Below are 24,913 nucleotides of genomic sequence, written 5' to 3'. Positions count from 1 at the left end.
GATTCCCCTGTAATTGGAACATACCCTCCCATGTTGCAAAGGTGTGTCAGCCAAAACAGACCCACAACATCCAGAGATTTAAGCTACTCAGGATGGATTTCATCCACTCCCAGAGCCTTGCCACCGAGGAGCTTGCCAACCACCTCAGTGACTTCAGCCAGGGTGATGGACGAGTCCTCTTCTGAATCCTCAAACTCTGCTTCCTCCTTGGAAGACGTGACAGTGGGATTGAAGAGATCCTCAAAGTATTCTTTCCACTGTCCAACAACGTCCCCAGTTGAGGTCAGCACCTCTCCACCTGCACTGTAAACAGTGTTGGTGAAGCACTGCTTCCCCCTCCTGAGGCGTCGGACGGTTTGCCAGAATTTCTTCGAGGCCGACGGATAGTCCTCCTCCATGGCCTCCCCGAACTCCTGGCTGAGGCAAACTTGGCCTGACGGTAATAAAGTTTTCTAACTTTCTGTTGGTTAAATCAATTCTCATGTTCAGCCCGAAGAGGCAACTTTAAAAAACAGAAAAAAGAAAGAAAAAAAAGTTGGAAGTTGGTTGCACATTTGTGACTTATTTTATTGATGCAGAGAGTGGACCGATTTCATGGAATTTACTTTGAATACTTTTTATGCAATTTGTGAATTGAAATAATAGTATATATACTGTATAATAAATCAGAAATAGTAAATCTATTTGCATATTCATTCATGTGTTTGGGCCATTCTATTTGCATAATGAGGTGACATCACAACACTCAATGGAGTAATATTGTGGAGACGTGTGCTCTCTGCTGTTCATTTGACCTCAGACACAGACACAGATCACACAGACTCACTAGAGCTTGTGAACCATTATTGCAAACATGTCTCCAGTTTTGGAATTCACTGATTTCCAAGATGACCAAGATGTTGAGATGACAGGTATGGAGATAGATATAAGATCTCCAAAACCACTCATTGTGGACCAACAAACCATCCCCGAGAGCAAATACGAGGTAGTGGGGAGGGGGAGGTCATTAGAGAGGGATGCTGCCGTGATTGAGTAACAGATGTTGGGACCTTCTCAGAGAGCTGGAGATGCTGGGTTGCATCAAAGAGCTTGGTCCAGATCTCTTCAACCTGATCAAACTGCCAGACACCATTGACTACACTGGCTGTCAGCGCCTGGCGTTTGAGATGCTTGATATGAGTGTCTATGATCTCATGAAAAAGACCAAGACTTTTACGCTGTGCCAAATTCGACCAGTGGTAAAGCAGCTCCTGATAGCTCTACACGGTTTGTGGCGTGTTGGAGTCATGCACATGGACATCAAACCAGACAATATTATGTTGGTGAATCACACGCAACAGCCGTTCAAAGTCAAACTGATGAATGAAGCGTTGTACACCTCGAAGTACTTTGTGCAGGAAAACTCCAAGTGGAGACTCAAAACTTGGCCGGAGCTTAAAGAAACCACTGGGATCACTCCTGAAAGGTTTTGCCAGTCTCCAGCCACAAACCTGGAACAGCTAATTAAAGCTTTCAGAATGTTTGTGCCTGATCAGGAGTCTAGAGACATGGAACAATTTCACCTGCTCAGTAACATGTTTAAATTGGATGTGGATTTACCTGAAGGGGATGATTACACAGAGGCGGCCCATGAGTTAATGCATGTTAGTGAGACAGAGTCTGGAACATCGCAAAAAGAAAGCTCCAAATATGACCAAGATGTTGAGATGACAGATATGGAGATAGACATAAGATCTCCGACATCAGTCACCTGTGTTTCAAAGGACAATATTTTCATCACAAGTCCTCCCATCTGTTACAAACCATTTCCTAGGGAAAAAAGGAAGGCAACACAAGATAGTATAATAAAATAAGTAGCGTTTATGTAGGGAAATGAAGGGCATTGAACAACTTAGGATTACAATACAAAAAAACAAAGCCAACAAAAGGAGGCTCTAAGAGTAGAGTACAAAGTCAGTGAAATGGCATGCCGATTCACAAACAGAATTGGCAGTGAAGGACGTAAACATCATTGCTCATAATATCAAAGTTTAGACTAAAAGGAGGTTTAGGACTTTCACGCAACACTGCACAAACAAACTCCATCCTTGCCCTATCGCATAGAAAAGAATGTACTGTGACAATAGATAGTGTAGCATGTCCTCCCAGGTCAAGCTGTTATAGATAACGCTGCGCCAGTGGGGCGCCTGGAGGGTAGAGGAGTGCCAGAAGGAAGAAGATGTCCATGCCCAGCAACTGAATATTCATGATTTATGTGTAAATGTGGCGTTCAGGGTCAAGCACTCAGATCAAAACGGGACCACCCCTGAGATCTCCGTGCACGTACTAGGGACAGCAATAACGCCTGACGTGTATTAGATTGGATGTATAGGGAATAATAAAACTCGAGTGATTCTACTCTCTGGTCTCCAGTGATTTTTCTGATCAGATTAAAGGAACATGCTTACAGCAGCAAGGAGTAACTGGGGGCGAGTCCTTTTGAATCTGGAGCAGACACAGGTGGAGGGCGACGATTGGCTGAGCCTTGATTGTCCCTCCAATCGCATGTAGAGTAGGCTGTCAATCAACGCCAGCTGCGGGGCATAACGGGAGGGGCCAAGAGGAAGAGAGAGAAAAAAGGAAGAGGCACATGGTAGGAGGAGCTGGAGCCCAGGGGCCGTAACACCATCTCATTTGAATCTGCAGTTGGGAGTGACACAAACCTATCTACAACAAAATCTTCTGATGAGGTTTCAGTCTGTGAGTCTGAAAGTCCACTATGCAAAATGGCTTTTTTAAAACATATTAACCATGTTGTAATGTTGTCTTCTCATCAAATACATACCTGGAGTCGTATTTTGATTAATTCACAGTTGTTTCATTAAGCCACTTATCGATTAACAAGACCCAAACTTTATTGAGAATTAGAATTTTTTTATATTTAATTTAAATTTAAATTCAAGTGTTTGTACAGCCCTACCCCAAAATTAACCTAATCACTGTATTGTAGGACAACAATCACAAATTATATTATTATTTTAGACACAAGGATGTGCACTGAAAGAGAATGCATTTTTACAATTTTAATCAAAGGCCAAGTCATTTGTAAAGATTTACAATTTTGTTTGTTTTTTAGCTGCAGAATTTTATGGCACATAAACACAACTCGCATAAAAATGCATTTATATCTTAATCTTAATTTCAACCTTTGGTAACACATAATAACTACACTTATTTATGCCTTAATAAAGCATGACTTTATAATGAACAAATAGTTTAATAATAATGACTGAGGCTTAGTAACTACTTTGTTAATACTCTATATCTCATAACCCCTTAATTAACTAGCTTCTAAGCCTGAATCCTTCTTAAAATATTAGTTCATAATGAATTAAGTCTCTGTTTTTGCATTATTCTGGCTAATTAAGGTGTAGTTATTATAACCCTACCGTTCAAAGAGCAGGACAAGTTCACAGTGCGGGGTGTGGGGGAACATGTCCACAGGCACAGCTAACGTAGGAGTGAAAGCCTCTCCTGAGAGTTTCTTCTGGGAATCTGGAGCACAACACAGCTCTCTGAAGTTCCTCATGGCCTCACCTTCTGGCTTACATGACACATACACCAGTCTGCGGATGGCTGAGTGGTTCCTCAGCGCTCTTACCACACGATAATGTAGGCCTGCTCGAGCTGGATTCACCACTGCCGTAAGGCCAGATTGTATGGAACTTAACTCCTTCATTAGACCAGGAAGGACCACCTCTGCTTTCCCCGATTTAAACTCGCAATTATGCACATTGTTGAGGTCTGCATTGTGTCTGGCATCTTGGACAGCCTGCTCCACTAATTCGATGCCAAGGATTTGGTTCACTCTGGGGGATGTGATGATGCCAATAGCGCCCGTACCACAGCACACATCTAAGAGAGTGCCACCACCTTGAGTAGTTTGTGTTGCATTGTGATAAGTTGGCGTGCATAAGTCTCTGACAGTTCTGTAGAGAACCTCTGCTGCAGCCTGGTTCACCTGGAAAAAGGCATCTGGAGATATACGGAATTTAAAGCCTAGAATCTGTCAAAAGAAAGAAAAAATATTATACAACTTGAGCTTTTTTTAAGAAAAAAATGCAATAAGATAACTTTATTTACAGTTAAAACAGTGATTAATAATTCATTTTAAATAATGATAATAGTCTGTGCTTCTAAATATAGCTTTACCTTAAACTCAGACCAATGGATGTAGTAATCTGGACAGTATTAAAAGTAAATAAAGGGTTTAATTTTTTGGTAGTCCTCATACAACATTTTGTTTCTTCTTCAAAATCATAATATAGTCACTGTGTGCCGTGTAGTTAAAGATTTTTATTTTAAGCAATTTTTAGGCAAATTAATATTTCATTCCCCATTGAATGCCACTGTTATGAGTAATCCTGTATTCTCACTCTTTCAAAAGTTGTATTTTTTTCCAATCTTCTATGAGTTTTTTGTTGTTATCCTGAATAGATTATGTGGCCCTCCAAATATTACCAAATGACACGTGTTTTTTAAAAATACTTGGAGCTAATTTTGTCCATGCCACTATGTCTTCTTTGGATTTGGCAATTTTTCTGATTCAGAGGTTTGCTCGGGACACTCCAGAATGGAAAGTTATTAAATTAAATGTGAATGTGTTGACAGAAACTTTTCTTTCCCAGCACATTGGTTGAAAGTTAAGGTTTCAAAGTCAAATTGAGGTCCCTAAAAACTCTGGCAGCATATTTATCGTACACTTTGTGGTCCTTGAATTGCACTGTGCTTATTTTGTATTTATCTCATTTCATATTAATTACCTCTTCATAAATGTAGGGCACACCATGCAGGAGCTGATAGGGTGATTCTTCATGTGAGCAGCGAGTCATGGTACTCTCCTGGAAGAACAGTGAGTCCAGCTGACAAACTGAGCCTAGCCCAGTTGTGAAGTAGTCCACTAGGGCTGCCTTGTGCTCGTTCACCTCATCTGGACATAGTGTCTGTGGGTGAAAATACACAATCGCCATGGTGTGCCCCCATGCATTGGTCCTTATGGTGATTTCCCTCCAGTGCCCGCCAGTGTGAAACAGGAGGCAGGGCTCAAGAGGGGAGAGTCGGAGGAAGTTCTGATAACATCTAGCCACCAGTTTGTGCTTCTCAGGCATGTTGAGCAAATGGTCTCCATTCACACATACAATGTTGTTGGACCTGGCTGTTCCAACATAAAACCCAACCGTCTTTGGATTTCCATCCACACCCTTGTTGACAGAAAATGTTGACTTGTTCCTATACCCATTTTGAACTGGAGAGGGCAAAATAGACAGGATAGGGAAGTTGGGTTGAACTTTAATGCATGATGACCGGAGATCTCCATTAAGATGTCCATAAAGCTGAGAAAGGATTGTTTCTTGGCGTTTTTGCTTTACTTCAAGTTGTTTATCATAATTCAGTCTCCATAATGGGGTGACGACATCTGCCAATCTTTCCTCCCAAGATAGATGTTCAGATATAGGAGGTCTCTGTTTTTTCTGATGTTGCTTTGACAGAAGTTGCCTCTGATGGTTGGTAGAAAACAGTACATATGCAGTCTTGACAGGATTCCAAATGATATACTTTACAAACGCGTATGATCTAACTGCTGATAGTGCCATATAGATGCTAACGAAAGATATGCTTACAATTCATATGATAAAACGTATGGCTCTACCAAATGAAAGATAGACCATACGTAAATACTTGACACATGCAAGCTACATTACCTTGAGCGTGTGACGAATACAGTATGAGCCAGTGCTACATACGTCATCAAAACGCGGCTCTGGACAGGTAAACATTTCCGCTGTGACGCGATGGATTCAAACAAGGACGAAGCGGAGCGATGTATTAAAATAGCCCAAAATGCCATCAGCAACAGCCAGCCGGACAGAGCTAGGAAGTTTTTGGAAAAGGCTCAGCGTTTGTTTCCGACCGATCACGCCCAAAGTACGTTAAATAAGTGCATGTTTTAGTCCTGGAGTGTTGTAAAATGGAGGGCCTTCAGCGTGAAACCGAATCGGCTACTGTTAGCAACGTTTTAACGTTCAACGTTTTATGTCTTGATATATCACCTCACATGCTTGGCGATTTATTTAGAAACATGCCAGAATATTCTTACTTTTTCTGCTGTTGAGTATTAGTGTTTTATGTGATCTAATTTGTCAAATGTTTGGATCTGGGAGGTTATAGGGTAACGTGAGATGCTAACATAGCTTATCTTGCTAAAGTGACTGTTTACCTAATGTGTTGTTACTTATTATCTTGTAGGTTTACTGGATTCAATAACTCAAAACGGTAAACCTTCGAGCGAGAATGGAGCTACGATGAATGGTGAAGGCCCGTCAGTAAGACACAGGGGCCACACAGAGGAGGCGCAGGGCTCCGGACAGGCCCACACCGAGACTGCTAAGCCCTACACCGCAGAGCAGCTGGAGGCGGTCAGAAAGTGAGTTCATTTCATGCAAGTGCTAAATCCAAGCGGGTTATAGTGTTTTCACGTTCCACTCCTAATGCCAGACGATGTTTCTGCTGTGGGGGTTTGCCTTTGTTAAGTATACAAAACAAACTACTTTTGTGCGTGTGCTTATTAACATGGGTGTAATCCCCTTGGTCTTGTCTGTCTCTTATAATAGTTGGAGTTTGCCTTTAGGATATGTAATTATAAATGATTACCTCATTCTGTAACATTTTATAATGAGAGAACTGATGGAAACTATGGAAAAACAGAAAAAGCACAATCATCCTAATTAGGATTCACCATGTTCCATGTAGGGTTGAACACTTGGTGGAAAGTATCAAATAATGATTTTTTTTGACAAGCATTTTGATTGCAATTAGATTTGCAATTTATATTTAAAAAGTTTTAATAATGGGATTCTGTTAACAAGTTTGCAAGTGTCCTGAAGAACTGACAAAAAGACTGAAATATGAACTGACAAACTAATACAAGAATTATATTTCACTGTTTGTTTGTACAGATCTAAACTACAGGGTTAGCTGTTTTTATGCATCATAAGACAGAATATTTGGGTGTGTGTGAAGAAATTGTGCTAGTTCAAAATTTGTAGCCTTTGTTATTTGCTAATTGCGCTGAGATTGAGATTCTAATTCAATAACAGTTAATTGTGCAGCCCTAGTACTTAAATTTGAATTGGAATGATTTTCTTTTTTTGTGATGTTTATGTGTGATTAACCTTGTTAATGTATGATTGTTCCAGGATTAAAAGTTGTAAAGATTACTACCAAACTCTGGGCGTAGAAAAGAATGCATCAGAAGAAGACTTAAAAAAGGCCTACAGAAAATTAGCTTTGAAATTTCATCCAGACAAAAACCATGCGCCTGGAGCCACAGAAGCTTTTAAAGGTACACCCAAATATATATTTTTCTTGTTTAATTATGGTCAGGAAAAAATGTATTCATTCTGAGTTGTCTTAGCCATTGGAAATGCCTATGCTGTGTTGAGTAACCCTGATAAAAGAAGACATTATGACCAGTATGGGGAGGAGAGTGCACAACCAAGTAGTAGACACAGACATCACCATCGCGAGTTTGAAGCGGACATTTCACCTGAGGATCTCTTCAACATGTTCTTTGGTGGTGGCTTCCCAACAAGTAAGTCCTGGATAGAAGCAATGTTTGCATTCATGTTTGAGAATGAGAATTCAGTCATTTAAATTATAGTATAGAAACAAAACATTACTCTATCAGTGAGGTAAACCAAGAAATCTACAAATGTTGCATCTAATCATTTTTGTATTAGGATATGGGTGCTATTATGCGTAGTGTTGTACAACTCGATATTAAAATTTCAAACTCGATTTAGATACTAAGGAATTCACTCAATACTCGATACTGATTTTGATACCACTGTGGAGATAAAAAATGCTATTTTTTTAGTAAGAAAATGTTATTTTCATATACGCAAAATAATACTACTTTCTTTATGTTACTACGAGTTATGATAAAGCTCAAAATCATACTAAAACTGTTGAGGAAAGCTCAAATTTTGTCCTGTTAATGTGATTTATTTTTTTTTTTTGCAGTATTGAACTGCTCATATGATTACTTAATTTTGAATTTCAATATTAGTTTTACTATCTGATTTTCAGTACTTTTGACAACCCCAATGTACATTCTTTTAGCTGAATGCTAACTAGTGACGACAATTGTTCATGCCTTTTGTGGTCAATGGTAGTACAAAAAACTTGCTAGTTAATCTGTGCATAAAATAAACAAATTATTAGATAGCATAGGCATTTTGACACTTTTGAATCTCAATTTCATTTTCTGCTCAATCTTAAATCTACATTTCCCTTATGACAATGGGTGAATCCAACCTTAACACAGGTTAGTACATTGTTTTCAAATCAATAAATTATCCTTTCTTTTGTCTCTAGGTAATGTCCATGTTTACAGAAATGGAAGAATGCACTTTGGCCATCACAATACACATGAAAGAAGAGAACAGCAAAGAGATGTTTGTCCTTTTTTCTACCTCATGTGTTTCCTTTTCCTTTTACTGTCATTGCTAATCAGTATTGATATGTTTTTTTTCAATAGGGAGGTCTGGCTCTTTTTGTCCAGCTGATGCCCATCCTAATCCTCATCATTGTCTCTGCTTTAAGCCAATTGATGGTGACGCAGCCTCCCTATAGCCTTAGCTACCGCCCGTAAGTAGTCAGTGACAGCTTGAGAGCACCACATGTAGGTATGCTTTAGGGGTTCAAGATTAATCACAATCAAATTGAAATTTTGAATGGATGCCAATAGCTCATCGAAAAAGCTAACAATTTTTGACTTATAATAATTACACAATATCATATCTTAATCTGTATAAGAACTTTGATTTTTTTTTTTTTTTTTTTTTTTTTTTTTTTGCATCTCCTGGGTGTGTTTAAAGAGTGAACTTTGAACAAAATCAAAGTATTAAAACCTAAATCAAAAATTGAATCATAATGCTTGTGAGAAAAATCACAATTGGATTTTTTCCAAAAATGCTCAGCCCTAGTATGCTTACCTATTTTGTCTGTTCTATAATAAATTAAACCTCTTCTCCATACCATAGGTCAGCTGGACATATTCACAAAAGGCATACAGCCAGCCTGAAAGTGCTTTACTATGTGGGAGAACGCTTCAACGAAGAATACAGTGGAAATAGCCTGAAGAATGTTGAGAGGAGTGTCGAAGAGGACTACATCTCTAACCTCAGGAATAATTGTTGGAAGGAGAAACAGCAGAGTATGTTAAATTACAGTCATCGTCTCTGCCATAAAGTGATTTTCCATATGTGGAAAATGCTAGATAAGTTCCCATTATACTGACACCTTGTTTCATCATCTGCTCCACCTGTTATTTTCAATATATAAGAAAAGCGATTTGGTGCAAAGAGATGTTTAGACTATCAAGTAGGTTCTACACTGCAAAAAATGAGTTTCAGTGAATGGAAAGTGGTAATTTTTTTATTGTTATGTTTATTTTACTGACACCTATAGTGGAACCTGTCAGAAATGTCTTGGAACAGTGAAAAATGTTACATCACGCAAACAAATAAAACAAATCCAGAGGGTGAACATTTTTGCAGTGTTGGTTTACAGATAAAATATAATCTGCTCAACATCATTCAGATTGTGTTATTTTGCTAGTTTATGAAAAGAAAACATGCATATGGACAAGTTAAAATGGGTTGCTAATGATGGCATGTTCTTTTTTTTTTTTTGTTTCAGAGGAGGGTTTATTGTATCGAGCTCGTTACTTTGGGGATTCGGAGTTGTACCAAAGGGCGCAGAGGATGGGAACTCCAAGTTGTTCCAGATTATCTGAAATTCAGGTCATGCTGGACGGCTAAAAACCACTGGACACCTATGGGTACGTGGCTCGCTGTATGCTCTATTATTTTTTGGTTACACTTTTTAGGGACCACATATTAATAGCCAACTTGTGGTAATAGGCATAAAAAGTAGTTAATTTGATCTTATATTTTGTTTTATTTATCTATATTTATACAGGGAAAGCCCGATGAGAGCACTCAGACTCTCCTTTTCATGGGAGAGTTTGTTCAAATAAAGAAAAAATACCAAAACAGAACAAATAAGTACATAAGTCCATTTAAAACATTAAGAACGGGTGCAGGTGTGGGTATAAATATTTGTCACCAGATTGTTAAAGTTCATTTGTGGCACCAAAGTATCCAATTTTGCTTGTCCTTGAAATATATACAATTCTTGGGTAGCAAAACAGCCAAAAGCCCTTTTTCACATCTCGGCTCTGGTGCGGCCAGTCCTTTGACTTATACAACCATGTGATCTTATATTAAATGTTTCTCTATCAATATTCAATGTTTATCTTTGTTGATGTTTATAAAGCACTTGTTAAATACAGTAATAAAGAGTAAAACATTAATAACTATTAAACAATTCAATGAAGAGGTTTTGTAAGTGACTCCACATGCATGTTTGAATAGGGGGAGTGACATAGCATGCGGAGAAAAGGGGTGGGGGACTCAAATCGTAAATGAAACATATTAAACATGTTAATGCGTTGTTTTTGGCAAATATAGCAATTTCAAAACCATAAAAGGTAACATGTTGGTTCTAATATGTTATGTGTTAGCAGCTAATACCCCATAGAAGTGTAATACCCCTTTAACAATTATATTAATAAACTATCTATTATCTCAATAAACACTAAGTATCCAAATACCACTTAAGCCCCGCACTACAGGATAATTTGCCTGATTTTGGACCCGATTTGCTTCTCCCTGGTTTTGAGTAGGTGAGACCCGACCTTGAATGTTGATAAGCGATTATTAATCCACTGCACTCTTTGTGTGTGGTGTCAGTGCAACGCTGAGCTGCTCTTTCATATCATAACCGCAAAACATCACCACCATTGCACCAGCCAATAAAACAGTGTCAGGGGTAAACAGAGTGACAGACAGAGAGGTGCAAGATAAGAGGAAAAAATAATTAGGAAACTTTAACTTTACAACTTTATGAGAGGCGAGTAATAAACTGCAGCATTCTGATCTATATTATCCATTAGATTTTGTCCTCCACAAATAATGACACTCAGTCAACAAAACAGTGCTGTTAATCCAGTTTGAAGCGTTCTTTAAAAGTAAAAGAAAGTAGTTCCTCACGCAGTTTATAAATCCATACTGCTACAGTAAACACGATTTTACTTTCTGTGTTGCTTATCTCCAGCCTTTTGTGCATTAAAAGCATTTATCTGAACTATTGCACCACATTTCACAAATAATAACACAGTTTTGACTTGCATCTAAAATAGAAGTGCAATGCTCTAATCTTTGGAATATAGTCTTAAAGCGAGTTGTTTTACTGTAGACAGGAAACAGCTGATGCAAGGTGCTCTATAGTTCTGATAGCACAAAACACAAAACGTTTAGCTTGTGGTGTGCGGTCACTCCGCTGCAGGCTTTGCGTTCGGGGGATCATAAGATTTAAAATCTCATACGATTCTCCTCACGTCTGTGATGTGCACTTTTGTGGCATGTTTAAAAATAGTTTAAGACTGATTGTTGTGTGTGTGGTAGGCTTTAGTTAGTGATTACTGGGTTTTAACAGTGTATATGATTCTACTATATTCTAAGAAAATAATTATGAAAAGGGTTTAGTAATCAGTCCATTGTCCTAGTGCTCTCTAGATTGTCAGTATAGATAACATAGAGGCAACTTGTATGTGTTATTGGAACTATTGTCCATTTGCCTCAACCTGACTGCCATTGTTTGATACAGTCAGCTGTGTTTTCTCAGCACATGGATCCTTCAGTTTCTAAATTGCATGGCCTTATGATTTCTCAACCATATCCAATAACTGCTATTGATGCCTCTCACATGTACAATATCTGTACATGTTTGGTACTGTATTGTTTGTGGGGTTACTGTGAATTACTTTCAGGAGACATAATTTGCAAATTATGACCTTTTTTCATCGTAACCATGTTGCCGTTATGTTTGTAGGGCTGCAAGAAAATTGAATCAAAATTGCAATTTCAATGGACACAGTTACCAAATCACAAAGACAGCGTTTTTTTTGAGTACCGTAATTTCCTCCACACACCAAAATATCCTGTCATATTTTGCATAAAAAGCTGCTGACCCTGTGGTTTAGACCTGTGCAAACATGTTCTGCAATGTGATTCAGAGTTTGTCATTTCATATTTCAGTCTTTTTGTCAAATCTTCTGAACACACTCAAAATATGTACTTTGAACAGAATTCTACTATTAAAACATATTGCAAATCTCAATCACAATGCTTGTCAGAAAAAATCACAATTACTGGTAGCTATTCTTCCCAAGTCATTCACCGTTAAATGTTTGTGCCTTAAAATCATACCAAGAGTTTTTTAGTTCCTTCTGTTTAGGTAACAATGTTTTGTGAATTGAGGATTTATCAATAAAATGTATTTATCGTTCACAGATAATATAGTTTATTATAGAGATTAGGGCTGAAAAAATATCTCAATGTGATTTTTCTGACAAGCAATGTGATTGAGGTTAGATTTGCAGTTTATATTTTTAATAATAGAATTCTGTTCAGAGTTCACATTTTAAACCCTTCCTGAAGAATTGACCAACTAATACAAGAATCACATTTCAGAACATGTTTGAACAGATCTAAATTACAAGGTTAACAGTTTTTATGCAGAATAAGACAGGATGTTGTCTTTATGGAGGAAATTATGGAACTTGAAAAATTGCAGTTTGCAGTTTGCTAATTGCATCCATTCAAAATGATTGATTGTAATGAATCTTGCAGCCCTAATAGAGACTCTGCTCTGACAGTGTCTGCAGTTTAATGATATATAATTAAAGGACATTTAGGTATGTACTTAATCTTACTCTTCACCACTGACAATCTGATCTTTTTCTGTGAGGCTGCCAGTGACACTGGATTTAAAACTAAACTAATACGTATAATACCTCATGTTCTTACAGGTTGGTCGGTACTTGAATCTGAAGGAATGCCCACTCATCAGGAGCATATTACGTTAGCAAACCAAGAGAAGAGATGCCTTACTCGCAGTGGGCAGCAGACGACCTTATCAGGGAACCTTTCTGCAACTCTGTAGATGGACTTCCTGTAGAACTGTGAGACGCTTGAGTTGACTGCTGATATTTTTTTACTCTTCAAGATCCCATGTCCATTTGATGTTGCAGAGAAGTAACTACATAGATGAAATGGTTTATTTAAAGAGGTTGACAAGGCTGCTAATTTAAGCTCTCTCTGTCCACCTAAAACTTTAGAGAATTCTCCCTGGCCTCCTGTTCACATTTCTGAGCCACTCAAATGAGAAGCGTGTAATTTTTATAGTTCTCGCCATGTATATATACATTTTACTTTTAACAGTGCAGGATTTATGGGATTAATATAATTTAATATGCTGTTATTATGTGGATTTGCCTGTAGCTCGTTGGATTAAGTATCAGAAATCATTGCACAATTAAAAGTAAATCTTATTTATTAAATTAACATGCTAAATTTAATATGTTTCTTTCATTAAAAACTGTCAAATTATTACTGGTATGCCTATTCTTTCCATGTGTGCATAATCTGTGTATCAGGACTGACAATTATTATAATGTAATAATTATTACCATAGTTAAATGAAGCTTCACTTTATAAAAAAAAATAATTTATTACAAAAGCACTAGTATACAAATCACATATGAGCATGTTTGAGTGCAAATACAATGCCATCCACATTGTTGGCATTTCACATTTACAGAGAAGACAATGTGTCTTTGTCATGTTTGCACCTGTCAGATAAGTGTTTCAACAGTTCAGGTACAGTTTAAGTGAATGACACAAGTGCATTCATAATAGTTTGTCCAAATGGGAGGATTAGGACAATGGTGCTTGGTCAGCAGCACTCCTCTATGAGCAGCTCTCCTGAACAGTACAGCTTCTTCTTGATGGCTCTGAAGCTGCGGCTCAGTCTGAGGGTGGGCTGGTGCTTTGTGGGGGTCTGTGGAGACTGGCTTCCCTTTAAGAGCTTCTTGACTTTGGGCCATAGTCCACTCGACTCCTGCCTCAACACCAGCGTCACCTGAAACGTGGGCACCACGGAGTTGTCCACTGCGATTTGGTCCAGTACACACATGGAGCTCTGGTCCCCTCTGTCCACGCACAGGTCCACTAGGGCCCCTCTGAGACCACACGGCTCACTGAGGGCCAAGTGCACAAGCTCCTGGCCAATGTTGTGCATCAGACAGTCAGGCACAATGATTTTAGAGCAGCCCAGCAAACGTGAAGATTCATCCAGACTTTGTGCAATAGTGCCCACAGCTTCAGAAGCCAGCAACTCCTCCAGAGGATAAAAGCAGTCGTTGCTGTCACTGTCTGACAAAGACAAGTCTGCTACTGAACCTAAACAGAAAACATGAAAAACACACAATCAGTAAAATAGGCCTATTTAAAATGTTATATATGAATGGATGTGCTATCTTATTTTTATCTAAATAAAATAAAACACTAAAACTGAAGACTTAATTTGAAAATTTGAAGACTTACCAGTGTCACTCCAGTTGCACTGTTGTTCTCTTTGATTCCAGTTAAGTTCGACTAGTTTATTCAGCAGACTGCCCCAAGACAACCTATTCAAACTCCTGTCCTCCACAGGAGAAGGAGGAAAGCTGCCGTCCAGAGACTGATTGCAAGAAAATGGCATATTTCTAAAATATAGTTAAAATACCCCGGGTGTGTAAGAGTAAGTGCTATAGTTGGTATCCTCTCTATAGTTGATCCCCTTCCCCGGAGCCAGACCAGCTGAAGCACAATCTGTAACAATGGAACAAAGCCTTAAATACCCCAGCTGAGAGGCCCCGCCTCCTGCATTTATCGACCAATCAGCTGTGACCTCACGTACCAAGCTCTGCGGTTTGCCTGGTAACATTTGGCCCTTTGATGTCCCCTGGCCCCTGACCTCAGGCGTCTCAAGGCTGGCCTCCCCCAACGGACGAAATTAGCATTTTTACACTTTAAACATGTTTAATGAATATACTGTATTATGTATTATGTGTGGTGTGGCATGACTAGTGCATCGCTCTGTTAGTCGTCACCCAAACAAAAGACAGAAGACACACAGTTGGTTCGCACAAAAGAAGTGGTGAAAACGTCACAAAGAAAAGCCCCTCTAGCTCAGTCCCAATGACACGTGACACGTACGGCACGTAGCACGTATGGCACGTAGGCCGAGTCTCCGGGACCGGATGAGCACGTTTTGACGTGTTTATTACAGTTGCAAGCTAACGGGAATAATTTCAACATTTGGGGAAAAACACTGGCAAATTCTGACTAAGGCATCATTGCAAATGATTTGAACAGAGGCTTTTTGAAATGAATTACTCAGCTAAAAACACAAGCCTCACATTAACATCCACCAGTGTCAGCCCAGTGTCAACAGACAGAATAATAGAATAATAGAGTATGCAACTAACGGGGAATGAAATGTAGTTTGTTTCATGGTGAACACACGGCCTCTTTAGCCACTTTAGCTCCTAGCAAAGACTGTGTGTGTATATATACATATATATATATATATATATATATATATATACACACACACACACACACACACACACACACACACACACACATATATATATATATATATATATATATATATATATATATATATATATATATATATATATATATATATATATATATATATATATATATACACACACACACACACACACACACACACACACACACACCTCCACACACCCCACACAATCTTATTTACAGATTTATGTTTACATTTATACAGTCTATAGTTACAAGGCCACTCATTTTAGTGAAGTCTGTAGTAAACGGTCAGGAGAGGTCTGTTTGTTTTGTGTTTCCACCCAGTGTTAAGTAGTCTTAGTCAACTTGGTCAGAGTAGCTTATTTATTTTTAGCATTAGGCAGTGTTATTTGTAAAAAAAAAAAAAAAAAAAAAAAAGGAAATGTAAATAGGCTAAATAAAGAAGTGAAATGAATAGTAAAGTAAATGGGCAAATTAGCTAATTAAGGAAAGAGATAAAGATAAACACGGGAAAAGAAAGATAGAAAAAGGTAAAGAAAACTACAGGCTATTTGCTTTCTCAGCACCAGGACAGTGATGATGATGAGTAAGAGGACGATGATGAGAGGCGTCAGAAAGCCTCATGTGAAACTTTGACACTTTTGGGCTCCTGTCTTAGGGGCACGTCCACATTTAACCACCCCCCTCCAACAGGCCGCTCACAGCAGGACTTTACTTCTCTCTATTTTAAGATGTCTGTGTAATCCCTCAGTCCAGGGATGATCCATAGTAAAAGAAAAAGTCGATTCTGCCAAATATATAAAAAGTTACACCTATTTGAGTGATGACTGTTTCTGCTCATCCACAACTTTTCTCTCATTTAACTTTTAAAGGTGGTCACCATTAAAGTTTCCACAATCTAACATGCACGTTATAGGCTGATAATATTGTTTTGTGTTGGAAAACCTTTGTTGTTTTTCTTAACATAAGGCAGGGCTGCAATTCGGACTACAATGCCATAACCAAACCCCACGCTCAAAAAGCTGAAGTGTAACTTTGCAATAAATATACAAATTACTCAATTATAAGTGAAAAAAATGATGAATTACCCGGGAGCACATTCAAACATAGGTCTAATATAAAAACACAAAGGACCGAATGCACTGTTTTGTGCACACGTTCTGCGTCATCATAGACTGTACTCTACCAAAGTACCACACGGGGGCGTCCTTGCAGCATTCTCGAATAATGTTTGAGAGAAGTTGAGAGTCTGATTTCTTCAGTTGTCATGTATTTGCATGTGCATTGTGTCTGCCTGAGAGCACACTTACTGTCTGGGCATGCACAAACAATAGGCTGTTTTCCACAAAATAAGCCTGTACTTTTTACGCTGGAGTAGGGTGACCAGATTTTCAAAATTCAAAACTGGGACACACCCAGGTTGGGATGGTTGGTATAAATAAAATAGTAAAAAGAGCATGCACCATTGTTCATTCTCAACACACTCGTGCGTCTGTCATAATCTGAGGGACTTCAGTTGATGTATATTTTTTTTTACCTTATGCACATTATAAAGCATGGATTTCTGTATTTTACCTAAGCAAATATCCAAAATAGGGACACCTGGCACATTTCTTGAATAAAACCAGGACAAATCACTGGTTTTGGATAAATATGCTGGGACAGGGGACACAGGGCTCAAAACTGGGACTGTCCCGGGTAAATAGAAACTCGTGGTCTCCCTACACTGGCCCCACAAGTCATGCTCCTTCTTTGTTACTTGGAGTCAAATGTGCCTACTTTTGTACAAGGTTGTACTTTAGCTTAACCATTATTTGTGTGACGTCATGGAAAAGAACGTGCAACGGGAATGGAGACATAAAAGTGTGTCAAGAGCTGTGTTTTACAATTCAAACTAGCCTTAGAGTGTTGTCAGCCGCCTCAAGCCTTCTGAAGCATGGATAATAAGTTTAGCACTTCATGAGGTGTTAAATGTAAATGCTCTTTCTTTTAAGAATGTTTCTATTGTTATAATAAACCTAGGCAAAATGTCCATTATGAGTGTTAAAAGGTGTGGACTTATATTGAAATGAGCTCAAATTATGTTTGCCTCTTGATGTTATGAAAACACTTATATGTGTGGTTAATTAATTCACAATGAGTAAAGGGGGTCTGGGCATTGTGGTGGGTAGCTATAGCAACAGCATGCACTACACAAAGTACTAAACTGCTGATAGCCCTGAAATGTTTCGTTAATTAACCATTGTATTTTTCTATAGCAACATGAAGTTAGGAATGTGTAGTGCGCATAATGAATAAGAATGAGTTACATTCAGATATACATTTCAGATTTAACTGATTGATGAACAGTATAGGCCTACTTATAGATGTATATTTTTTACTTCTACTCACATTATATCATTGTGTAATATAATATGCAAAATTTCAATATCAAGTAGATCTTTTCTAATGTTAAGTGGTCACATTTTTATACAGTGTACACCCTCAAGGCTTTACATCAAGGTACTTCTCTTCCATTCACACACACATTCACACACCAGTGTACACAGACACTGGGGGCGAGGGGGTTAAAGGTCCTATATTGCACAATATTGACTCTTGTGAGCTTTAAGCCATGTAATAATGTTGTTACCTCCTCCATACCCAGAGTTGTGTTTTGTTTCATTCACACATGTTTGAGTAACCCTTTATTATTAGTATGTCTACATCTCCAAACCTCAAAATGCTCTGTTCCACCTTGTGATGTCTCAAAACAGTAGTTTTCAAGTTACTTTTTTACCTTTTGTGGAGTAGAGTTTGGCAATTCCAGGGCTAAAATCATCCAAATGATTCCAGTGAAGGTGTGTGGAGTTTAAAAATAAAGTGGAGCACTTTCTGCAATACCTCATGACATCACAAGGTGGATCAGAGTGTTTTCTGCTTGAGAGAAGAACTCATCCTAAATGTGCAGGGTTTGTGTGTTACATGTGTGAATGAAACAAAACAAAACTCCAGGTCTGTTTGTGATGAGGAAACAACAATATAGATGATAAAATTGCGTAATATGGGCCCTTTAAGTGTCTTGCCTAAGGACACAACGACAGCATTCATCTGTGGGAGCTAGAATCGCACTGCTAATCTGTGGGTCAATGGATCTGGCTGCTCTTCCAATTAAAAAATGGTGAAAAGAGATAATAAAAAATGAAAATGTAAATGTAGGCCTATGTTGTAAACTTCCAGGGTGTGAAGGGATATTTTTGCACCTTTGTGGATCATTCCTCTCCTAATACAGGCACTAATCCACTAACACGTGTAAGAACAGGTTATAACACACTTGTGTTGGACTGATAGAATGTTGTCTGAATATTGTTATAGGGTATAACAATATTCAGACAACTATAAAAGCTTTATGTTAACAATAAGGAGAATTAAAAGATTGTATCTAAAAGTTACCAAACCAATCTTTTTTTTTTTTTTTTTTTTATCAGATTTTGGTTGTTTATAATTTGAAAATACCAGAATTTAAAGCATTTTTTTGATCAACCAGTTTTTACTTATTTTGGGAATAATGTTTTTCATATGTAGTTAAAGCCGTAGTATGTAACATTTTTTTAGGAGGGTTCACCACGTCCTTGTCTTCATGGAGATGTTATTTCTTTGTTTCAAATTTTCCACTGAATGGCATTAAACTTATCTAGTATGCCCACCATGCAAATAGAAGGTTGTGACAGCAGCAGGCCAAATTACACGTCAGATCTATGGAGGTGCGATCCTGCTCACAAGAATCCATGTGAGTACTTTTGAGCGATAAATAAATGTAACAAAACGGATCTAAGTTTTATGCCTTAGCTTACTGTGGAAGACTCCAGGCAAAGCAACATCTCCATGGAGACAAGCAAGTAAGAAACCCTCCACTAGAAAAATTACAAAGTGAACCTTTAAATAATGTTAAAGTGGCTGTACCTGATTTCTATCTGTGTAGTTGAACATTTGTTTTACCCCAGTACAGATATATGGTATAAGAAGCTCGTAAGGTGAGTGTTTGCTGAGCATGCGTCTCATTGTAAAGCGTTTTATCCTCCGAGAATCAGGAAGTAATGCAGCAAAACTCCAATGTGGTCTCTTTAATTTGCCGCAGGGAAGTAAAATCCTTGCTTTCTGTACCAAACTCTGCTTATGTCCGCAGCATTGATTCCACCTAAACAAGAGATAAACTACATTCTCATTTTTCTTGTATGTGCCATCCGAGCCTGCTGTTTATCTGCAGCCCTCTGCTCTGACAGGACAGGGGCTGTGTTCTGCCTCTGTGCGCCTGCCTGCGTCACCTGAACTTGGAGAGCGGACACGGTTCCATTTGGGCTTTGATTTATTGCTGGGGGAAGCAGAAAGAGACCCGCGCTCTCAAGGGGGGGAGTACAAATGTTGATGTTTTGGCAACTTCTGCTGAGGCCCACTCTTCTTTATCAAAGCGTTAACAACTCTGCGCACAATGTCCTAATATATGTACTTGAGTCATATGTTGTGGCTGACACTGCAACTAAATACAAGCAAGTGCTGTTTTCATAGGCTGACAGAGGATGGGATGATTAGTACAAAGGTTTAAAGGTTCTATATTATGCAAAATTGATTCTTGTGAGCTTTAAATGATGATATTACCTCCTCAGGAACATACCTGCAGTTATGTTTTGTCATTCTCACATGTTTGAGTAATCCCACTTTATTAGTTAGTCTCCATCTGTAAAGCTCAAAATGCTCTGTTCTACCGTGTGATGTCATGAAGTGGTAGTTTTCAAGGTTAAGAGCTACCTTTTATTTTTTGTTCTGTAGAGATCGGAAATACCAGGGCTGAAATTATCCAAATGATTCTAAATATGCAGGGTTTGGGTGTTAAACAAGGAAACAACATTATAACATAGAGCAGAAAAGAGTGTAATACAGGCCTTTAAGTTGTGGGACAAGTATTGTTTTGGGGCCACAGTGTCCATTAAATTGACTTACGGGTCCAAAATATTTTTTATGCATTTATTTAATTCAATTACAGGAGTTTTTATAGCTCAAAAATAACGTGAACATGAATGAATAAAGAATGTGATGGTGGTCGCCTCTCTAAACCATGGCCGGGTTGTCCTAACGGTGATGCTAGATTTAATGTCATGCTGTGGAACATTTCAGGCAAAGCAGGTGAAGGACCCTCTTTGAGTTAGTTACCTAGTGTCCATTAAAGCTGTAAACCATGAAACACCAGGACTTAAATGTCCAAAAGTCACTATCCTTTTATAAGACCTTTAAAGGGCCTGTATTATGCCGTTTTGTGATCTGTTATAATGTTGTTTCTTCATCACAAACAGACCTGGAGTTATGTTTTGTTTCATTCACACATGTTTAACACACAAACCCTGCATATTTAGGCTGAGTTCTTTTCTTAAACTGAAAACTGTTCCACCTTGTGATGTCATGTGGAAATACAGGAAGTGCTCCACTGTGTTTTTAAACTCCACACACCTTCACTTTGGACAATTTCAGCCCTGGAATTGCCATTCTTTACTGAACTAAAGGTAAAAAGTAACTGTTAACTTGAAAACTACCACTTCATGACATCACAAGGTGGAACAGAGCATTTTGAGCTTTGGAGATGTAGAAGGACTAATAATAAAGTGTTACTCAAACATGTGTGAATGAAACAAAACACAACTCCAGATATGTTTTTGAGGTGGTAACAAGATTCTAACATGGCTTGAATCTCACATGAATACATTTAACGTAATATAGGACCTTTAAGTATTCATGGTTTTCAGGCTAATAATTCTATCTTGATTTGAAGGCTTTTGTCTACACCTTTCCAAAACTTTCATATACAATTTTTATTTGAACTATGCAACTCCTAAACAATGGATTGCACTAGATCGAAAATTTAGTCCAATATTTACTTATGCAAATTGAGTGTAAGCACATCAGAATAAAATAAAGAATGTTTATAATAATTCATAAGTACCCTTCCCATGACTTACCCTGTCCCGCTGAGTGGAGCATGTCTCATTTTAGAAGCACATGCATTATTGAGGATGTGTACTGCTGCCTATCTTATGTTTTCACTTTGCCTCTGAATTAATCAACACTCTGTGGACACTTCTGCTGGACTGTTTTTCAGACCGAAATTAAATTGGGTTATGGTTGTGACTCACACAGACTATACTGAAGTTGTTTCCTATTTACATTTAGGCGTTGTAAAATAATTGGTTAAGTACAATCCAACATTATTTTTAGAACACAAAATAACACAAAACAAATGTGCTTTACACAAATTCACTTAGAATTATTCCACTATCATTGAATATACAGTGACAGTGGAATAATTATAAGTTGATGATTAGATTTAAAAATACTAAAAAGAGCTAAACATAAATCAATCATATAATACATTTATAAATTCATATAGGTGAAGTGTCTTGCTCAAGGGCATAACAATGATATGAACAGAGAAGCGATGAATCATGCAGAAGGGTCTGTGGATATTTAATTTCAACCCTATTAAAATTTTAGATTTGAATTTTTAGGTAAATTTTCAGTAAGATTTTGTTTTCACAAATACTGAAAAAGATATCTAGAGCTAAAAGATATTCCTTCTGTATTTAAAAGATATTGCTTCTGTATTTATTTTGTATCCAATATGCCAACATGATGAAGCAAGACATTTAAAAATGATTCTTTCCATGTTTTTGTGTTAAATGTCTCAAATATGGTCAATTTTGGCCATTGTTGCACATAAAATATCTTATTTTTATATGAAAAATAAAAATGTAAAAAAAAAAAAAAGTTATACTTTTTTTTTTTTTTTTTTTTACATTTACATCATTAAACTATTGAAGGAGTTTCAAATTGATATGTTTAAATGTAAATTTTTTCCTATTCACCTGCAGCGTCTCAGTGTAAGCACTATCACCCCAAACGGACCACAGTACTACTGTACTGTCTTTTTTGCAATTATTTGTGGTACTTTTGGTAGTAAGTAAACTGTAGGAATTTAAAGATATTATATGTACTTTTTGTCTAAATGTTAATGTTAGTTAATTTGTCAAGAATTGTGTTCACAAAATTGCATTAAACTGATCGATCTTCATTAAAGATGATAAAATATCCCAAAAGAGACTAGAGGACTGGGAGGCCATCTCTGGTACGGCACCAAACTGGTTCAAGTTCTATCTAGAAAACAGAGAGTACTATGTTGAAATTGGAAAATGTGTCTCAGATAAAATGTCCCTGACCTGTGTGGTGCCCCAGGGGTCAATCCTTGAATCTGTACACGCTGCCGTTAGACCAGCTAATACACAGCAATGTGTCCTACCACAACTCTGCAGAGGACACTCAGATCTATGTCTCACTGGCAGCAGGTGAATATGGACCAGTGGATTCACTCTGCCACTGCATCCAACAGATCAGTGTGTGGATGGAAAAAATTTTCTCCAGCTAAACTCAGACAAGACTGAAGTCAAAGTCTTTGGTCCACAGAAACATAGAGAAAGTGTCAGCAGTCACCTCCAGTCTCTCTCTCTCTAAAACCTTCAAATCAGGCTGGAAATGTAGGGGTAACAATGGACTCAGACTTGAACTTTAACAGCCACATCAAATCAATAACATCTGCAGCTTTTTACCACCTAAAAAAACTTTGCAAAAATCAAAGGAATACAGTGAAAACCAGACTCGTAGAGACTGCAATTCCTGCAATTACCTCCAGTAGGTTAGACTACTTCTGTAACGTCCTGCTCACTGGCCTTGCCAAACGAGTGTTAAGACAGAACAGTACATCCAAAACACTGCTGCTCGGGTGCTGACTAGAACCAGGAAGTACTTCACACATGTGTCCTGTGCTTAGGTCTCTGTGGCTCCTGTGGCTCAGAGAATAGACTTTAAAGCAGCTCTGTGTGAACAAGTCTCTCCACGGACCAGAACCAAAGTACATCTCCCACATGTTAGAGCCACATGAACCGTCTCACACTCTGAGGACTTCAGGGACCGGCCTCCTGCTGGTGCCAGAGTCAGGACTAAACATGGAGAATCAGGGTTTCAGTTTTATGCAGCTAAAACCTTCCTGAAGATGTGAGACAGCCCTAAAAATCATGTTTTTTTAAAACTGTAAGTTAGCTCACCTTTCCGCAGACCTGATCTGTAACTTGATCTAAAGTGGCATCACCTACTTGACCCTATGGAGATAAGTTAAAAACTGTGAAACATTTTTGGCAAAGAATCACATCTCCAAGAAGACAAGCTGGTTGCCAACTCTCGGCTAGAAGTTACATAGTGCACTTTAAACATCTGCATGGCCAGCTCTCTGTTCCTGTTCCTCACACACAAACTGAAGCACAGTCAATGATCATTGATCTATTTCTTTACAATGAGGATTCTAACCTGATAATGCTAACTTTGTGCAGTGTGTAATAATCCAGTATTACTGTGCATTTAGCACACACTGAAGCACTGCTCCTTCCATCTTAAAGGTCCCACATGTGCTCCCATTCCACCTGCATACTAAAGCAAGAAAAGGCATTATTAGCCAAACAATAGCTCTACTGTAAATATAAAACTTGACACCTGGGTTAGAAGGCGTACGAAATAGCACCAGTGATTGATACCAAGTTGCCCTAAGCTAATAAATATCATCTTCGGTGCTAGCATTCCGCACGTATTTTCCTGTTGACATGTGTTTTGTATCATCTGATCTTTGTATATGTCCCCGCCCTGCAGCCATGCCAGATAACACACAGTTCAATTTGCTCTCCGTTAGAACCATCGGACGGCACTTTGACTGACAGACAGGTGGACATTTTCTCAAGATTTCCCAAGGAGATTACCTGAAACTCCCCATGGCCCTGGCTCTAAAATTACTCCGCCATTTTGGTCCTTTTCATCAGCTTCTAATAAGAGAGACACAGTTGGCTGGTATGTTTTCGCTTTTCTTTCTTTGTATTCACAATCTATAAGTATAGTATTTTTCTACTTTTCGCTGGAAGGGGTTTGAAGTTAGACATACTGGCTCCAAAAAGTACTGCTGGGTCTCAGATGACATCTCCACATTCTATGGGCCAGTACTATTTGATACAGATGGGGGTCAGCTAAACTGCAGAGTTTTGTTGTAATACACTGAATGATTGGGTCCAGTACATAGCACAAATATCAGGTTCAGTATTTGGGCATCTGTCTTTTGGCTATTTCATGGCGAAGTACAATATAATCAACAGGGAAAATGGGTTTTAATAAAAATAATACTAATGTAGCCCAGGAGCAAAATGATGGAAGCAAGGCTGCCAAACTGCGCCATCAGCTCTTCCAAACATCACCAACACTCACATGTCCACCACTTTCATACT

The 24,913-nt window shown here is 38.2% G+C and overlaps 3 protein-coding genes across 3 annotated transcripts; 1 reads left to right on the top strand and 2 right to left on the bottom strand.

The window, feature by feature from the left end:
* Window positions 1-1,844: 1,844 nt before the first annotated feature.
* On the bottom strand, window positions 1,845-5,758 carry trmt2b (tRNA methyltransferase 2 homolog B). The gene is made up of 2 exons (XM_033979472.2): window positions 4,803-5,758; window positions 1,845-4,045 (listed from the first exon to the last, which is right to left on the bottom strand). Exons 1-2 carry the CDS (start codon window positions 5,631-5,633, stop codon window positions 3,425-3,427), a joined length of 1,452 nt encoding a protein of 483 aa, XP_033835363.1. The 5' UTR covers window positions 5,634-5,758; the 3' UTR covers window positions 1,845-3,424.
* Window positions 5,759-5,787: 29 nt separating this feature from the next.
* dnajb12a (DnaJ heat shock protein family (Hsp40) member B12a) lies at window positions 5,788-13,557 on the top strand. The gene is made up of 9 exons (XM_033979473.2): window positions 5,788-5,964; window positions 6,286-6,463; window positions 7,236-7,381; window positions 7,454-7,630; window positions 8,416-8,495; window positions 8,579-8,688; window positions 9,084-9,256; window positions 9,742-9,883; window positions 12,977-13,557. The coding sequence occupies exons 1-8, from the start codon at window positions 5,832-5,834 to the stop codon at window positions 9,861-9,863; spliced, it is 1,119 nt and encodes a 372-aa protein (XP_033835364.1). The 5' UTR covers window positions 5,788-5,831; the 3' UTR covers window positions 9,864-9,883; window positions 12,977-13,557.
* A 100-nt stretch (window positions 13,558-13,657) lies between these two features.
* Window positions 13,658-14,790, bottom strand: LOC117382514 (DNA damage-inducible transcript 4 protein-like). The gene is made up of 2 exons (XM_033979714.2): window positions 14,553-14,790; window positions 13,658-14,408 (listed from the first exon to the last, which is right to left on the bottom strand). Exons 1-2 carry the CDS (start codon window positions 14,707-14,709, stop codon window positions 13,903-13,905), a joined length of 663 nt encoding a protein of 220 aa, XP_033835605.1. The 5' UTR covers window positions 14,710-14,790; the 3' UTR covers window positions 13,658-13,902.
* Window positions 14,791-24,913: the final 10,123 nt, after the last annotated feature.

This window comes from Periophthalmus magnuspinnatus, chromosome 15 (genome assembly GCF_009829125.3).
Source record: "Periophthalmus magnuspinnatus isolate fPerMag1 chromosome 15, fPerMag1.2.pri, whole genome shotgun sequence".
NCBI classification, from domain to species: Eukaryota; Metazoa; Chordata; class Actinopteri; order Gobiiformes; family Gobiidae; genus Periophthalmus; species Periophthalmus magnuspinnatus.
Note: the sequence above shows the minus strand (reverse complement) of the source record. Positions and strands in the feature narration are given on the sequence as shown.